At 42.4% G+C, this 4,819-nt stretch overlaps 1 protein-coding gene across 1 annotated transcript in view; it reads left to right on the forward strand.

Annotated features, from left to right (window-relative positions):
* Positions 1 to 4,819, forward strand: part of Polr3b (RNA polymerase III subunit B) — a 102,955-nt gene that overhangs the window by 16,447 nt on the left and 81,689 nt on the right. The window contains exon 9 of the mRNA XM_021174599.2: positions 321 to 429. Coding sequence (XP_021030258.1) covers positions 321 to 429 — 109 coding nt within the window. The remainder of the gene's footprint in view (positions 1 to 320; positions 430 to 4,819) is intronic.

A 4,819-nucleotide genomic window follows, 5' to 3' on the forward strand; every position in this document is an offset into this window, starting at 1 on the left:
GAAGGAAGGAAGGAAGGAAGGAAGGAAGGAAGGAAGGAAGGAAGGAAGGAAGGGAGGGAGGGAGGGAGGATGGAAGGGAAGAAGGAAGGAAGGAAGGAAGGGAGAAAGGAAGGAAGGAAGGAAGGGAGGAAGGGAGGAAGGAAGGAAGGAAGGAAGGGAGAAAGGAAGGAAGGGAGGAAGGAAGGAAGGAGTGTATCTTTAGAGCTAATGAATTAGAGACAGTTTTATTTACTGAGCAGCTGTGCCTGACTAGATAACTAGCATTGCTGTTGAAGTTCCTGGGGAGGGGTGCAGCTTAACTTGTGTCTGTTTACTTACAGCTCCACCCATGAGAAGAAAAGCAGAACCAACATGGCCGTGAAACAGGGGCGATTCTATCTGAGGCACAACACCCTGTCTGAAGATATACCCATTGTCATCATATTTAAGGTAAAGCTGCAGCTCTCTTACTGAAGACTACACAGAACTCCTCTGCTTTGGTTTCTATATTAATCAAAATGTTTATCACATTTTATCTATTTTTTGTGCCTTCATGTAAGTGTTGACATGTATGTATGTGTGAATGTGCACAGTGTATGTGTGGAGGCCACAGGGCAATCTGTAGAAGTCAGTTCTCTCCTTCCGCCATGTGGATTCCAGATGAACTATCAGGCCTGACCGTAGCACCTTTACCCACCCAGCTATCTCACCAGACCTAGTGTTCTTTCATACAGAATTAGCATTTTGGTAGGTAGTGATGAGTAAGCTTTCTCTACCCTCTCCCTAACCAGACAGTGCTACCAAACACCACCCTATTACTGTCTCCCATGAGTCTTTCAGGAGCTGGTTTGCATATTCATGAATAGAAATAGATCTGTTTTATTGATGCGTGCAGTGCACATTATTTTACACTTAGCTCCTTTTTGGCTTTGTAACATCTTGGATGTGCGTGATAGTTGTACATGCAAACTTGACTCTGACAAAAGTAAAAGAATGAAGAAAGGGTTTATTTTGGTTCACAGTTAATCATGGCAGGAAAATTAAAATGGCAGAAGCCTGAAGCAGCTGGTCACATTGCATCCGTGGTCAGGGAACAGAGAAGGATGTGTTTGCTCAGTTCACTTTCTCCTTTTCATGAAGCCCAGGGAATGATATCACCTAGAGTGGCTGTGTCTTCCCACCTCAGTAATCTAATCAAGACGGTCTCCCCCGCCCCCCCCCCCCCCCCGTCCACATGTCTTCAAGGCTTTCCCCCACTTTCTGCTCTATAAGTTTCAGTGTCTCTGATTTTATGTGAAATTCCTTGATCCNCCCCCCCCCCCCCCGCATGTCCAGAAGCATTGTCTCTGGGCAGCTTCTAAGTCTCATCAAGTTGTGTGTTGGGACAGACTGTGCATGGGCATGATAGCCCTTGATATTATAAAACGTGTCCTGATAGGTCACACGAGACCAGGGACATCTGTAGGCTCTATCCAGGAAATTCTAGATTTGTTCATTTTTATAGACTTCTAGATTCTGTTGTCTCTAAATAAACTGGTATCTTTACTATACAACTAGATGCTTAAAAGTTTGTTCGAAGTGTTGGCTTAGAACCTGAAAAGCAGTTTCCTGTAGAAATGCTGAATTGATGCTGTTCTCGGAGAGCTCCTGTGGCCCACTTACCATGTGTGAGGTATAGATGTGTATAGTGTGGGGCTTGATGACTAGCTTGGCTGATAAAGAGCCCAGATGGTCTCAGGAGGCTCACACAGCATGCCAAATGATCCTAGACACTAGCACTGCTCGGTGGCCGCCCTTCAGGTTCACTTTAGGACTTGCATTCCTGTGCTATAGTTGCTTTATAGTAGAAACCCCTTCTCTCAGCAGGCAGAAATCTCCAGCAGTGGCAGTAAGCTGGTTAAAACGGAAAATCATTTGGGGTAACAAGAGACTGAGCCTCTACTAAAGAAAGATGTTCCCAGAGAGCATGAGAGTCAGGGAATCCGACTTCAAGTCTGGTTTGTAGTTGCGGGTGGGCTCTGCCCTTGGTCATTCTCAGGTATGGACTGGATGCTGATTAGACAGGTTCTTTAACTTGAGAAATAACTGTATTTGAGATGCAGTCATATGAAGGTGATTCTGTGGAATATTTTTTATGTTTAGCTTAATATGCTTCTGAGTTTTAGAAAGGATTGAGTCATTAATTTTCTTTACCAGATGACAGTGATAGTCAGAGGACCATTTCATCAGTAGTCCAGAGAGTCTCACACATGTCTGCTGTCTTCCTTTCTTTTAAGTTTGGATGTTCACGCACAGAAGGAATTGTGTGTGTATGTGTGTGTGTGTGTGTGTGTGTATTATAATATAACAAGTCTGTGTGATGGCTTTTCTTAGAGGAATCCTACAGCTCCCAAAGTGTCTCATGTACATACACAATGATGGAGAAAAGTTATTTGCCAGCTTGGAATTACATCTTCAGCAGAGGGCAGTATGTCTCCATGTATCCATGGGACTTTTTTTTCCCCAAAGTTTTGAATGTGAATAGCATTTCTGTTTTTAGACTAGGAGTGTTAATTACACAGAAAGCGTATGATCTTTTTATCATGTGTAATGAGATGCGTGCATGGATTAAAAATCTGGAAAGCTTTTAACATTCCTTTTTTTTTTTTTATCTACGTGACCAAAGTTTAGTAAAACAGTTTCTCCTGTTACAGATTTGTTTAATATTTATGTTGAAAATATAAACAGATGTAGCTGACTTAAGTTCTATCTAAAAAAAAAAAAAGGCTATGAATTAACAGTTTGTCGTTTTTATGATGTAGCCAGTTGAAAAATGAAGAGAAGCTCTGAAGGGTAAAGCTTGTTTTTGTATTATGCAGATCTTTTTCTTTTTTTTAATTTTTTATTTTTTTGGTTTTTCGAGAGAGGGTTTCTTTGTGTAACCCTGGCTATACTGGAACTCACTTTGTAGACCAGGCTGGCCTCAAACTCAGAAATCCACCTGCCTCTGCCTCCCGAGTGCTGGATTAAAGGCGTGCACCACCACGCCCGGCGCAGATCTTTTTCTTGTGACTTGTAATGAACGTAACAACTTATTTGTGTTTTACTTACAGTAGACGATGGCATCTGTCTGCACCTTCATCGTTAGGGATTTTATGTGTGTAACTTATTTTTCAGTTTCCTAAAGTAGGATTTTAGGTCTTTCTTTCTTTCTTTCTTTCTTTCTTTCTTTCTTTCTTTCTTTCTTTCTTTCTTTCTTTCTTTCTCTTTCAACTCAGATGTTTTCAGTCTTAGACACATGCTGAGACTTTGAAATGTGGTCAGTATCAATGTACTTTCCAGAAATGTGTTTATTAATTGATAGGACAAGCAGTGTCTAACGTTTAAGATAAGCATTTAACCCCCTTTTCCTTTGATCGAATACAGTTGTCACTCTGGTCCTCCCCTTCAGGAGTTTTCAGTCCACTGCTGAAAACTTGTGTGTTTATCACCTCTCACAGCTCTCCCTGGGTGACAGCGCAGGGTCCTGGAGAATTTACAGACACACAGAGTAGCCCATATCTCTGTTTCTCCACTTAGTAGCTGTGTGATCTTGGGCAGAATTCTCTACCTCTCTGAGTCCTGAATACCTCATCTTTCAAGAGAAAACTCACCTCTGAAGCACAAATGAAATCACATGTTCCCAGGATAGAAGGCTTTTCTCTTTGCTCAGCCTTCCTTACCCACTCTTGTCAGAGCTGAGGAAAATAAACTGGGGCTCTAGGAGAAGCTCGTCATTTCTCCTTGTGTGTGGTGTGGCCCTAACCCAGACTTTGACAGTCATTAGGACACGGTGATTGTTGATTGTAACCAACAATTGGCTAAAAGTAGCAAAAGTGGCAGGGTTTCCCGATGCCCTGGTGAGTCTGAGTCTGACAGTTTGGGCTTGTGAGGCCTGGAGCAGCCGTATTTATGGGTCTGAATCACAGCCGAGGTTCTCCTGCCCATGAATCTTCCCCTTTCCCATTTTATGTCACAAGCTTTCAGCACTGGCACTGCAGTGGCATCTGTAGCCCAAAAGGATCTTGGGAGCTAGGCTTTGTTTCTAGGACACCAACTTCTATGGGTGTTTTTTATCTTTAAAGAGAAACAACTACAGATTTAAAGGAGCCATCGCTGTTCCCTTATCTACCAGGACTGCTGCTAGCAGTAAATAATTTCAGCTACTTTACAGAAAACCAGAGCTTGGCTGTATTTTTAGTCACCTTCATCAGAACCCTTATACAGTATATTTCAGTGTCTCTCCATAGGTTCAAGTCATTTTCCCATGCTCACTAGTGTTTTCTTTTTCCTACCTTTAAAAGTTATACTTTGTCTATGTTTGAGGACAGTTTTCATGCCACTTTGTAAAGAGTGCCTCTCCTGGGTTTTGTTCAGGGTTTACTGACCATGTGACCATTGGTGACAAACATTATCTTGGCCACTTTTCCCTAAGGTTATTATTGTATAGCATTTTCTCCTGACTTATTAGTGGTAATGATGAGGTTTCAGGAGTACAAAGAGTTCCATGTAATGCTACTTTTCAGGTGCCTAAATTATGTCTGTAAAGCAAAATGGGTGGGCATTTTCTTTGTTTCCATGGCGACACCGTCATCTGTTTGTAGCCATGGCTGCTGAAGGCTAAAGAGTGCTAACGTTGATTCAGTCTTTTTGCTGGAGCTCCTTTGATGATCCTTGCTGAGATTCAGTGACTTGATAGGACGAGCTTAGGCTTTGGCTGGAAAGCTTTGGCAGTGCGCATGCTTTCTGCTCATGGTCTCGTTCACCATTGCTTGGTTGGCAGTGTGCATGCTTTCTGCTCATGGTCTCGTTCACCATTGCT

Source organism: Mus caroli, chromosome 10, assembly GCF_900094665.2.
Source record: "Mus caroli chromosome 10, CAROLI_EIJ_v1.1, whole genome shotgun sequence".
NCBI lineage: Eukaryota > Metazoa > Chordata > Mammalia > Rodentia > Muridae > Mus > Mus caroli.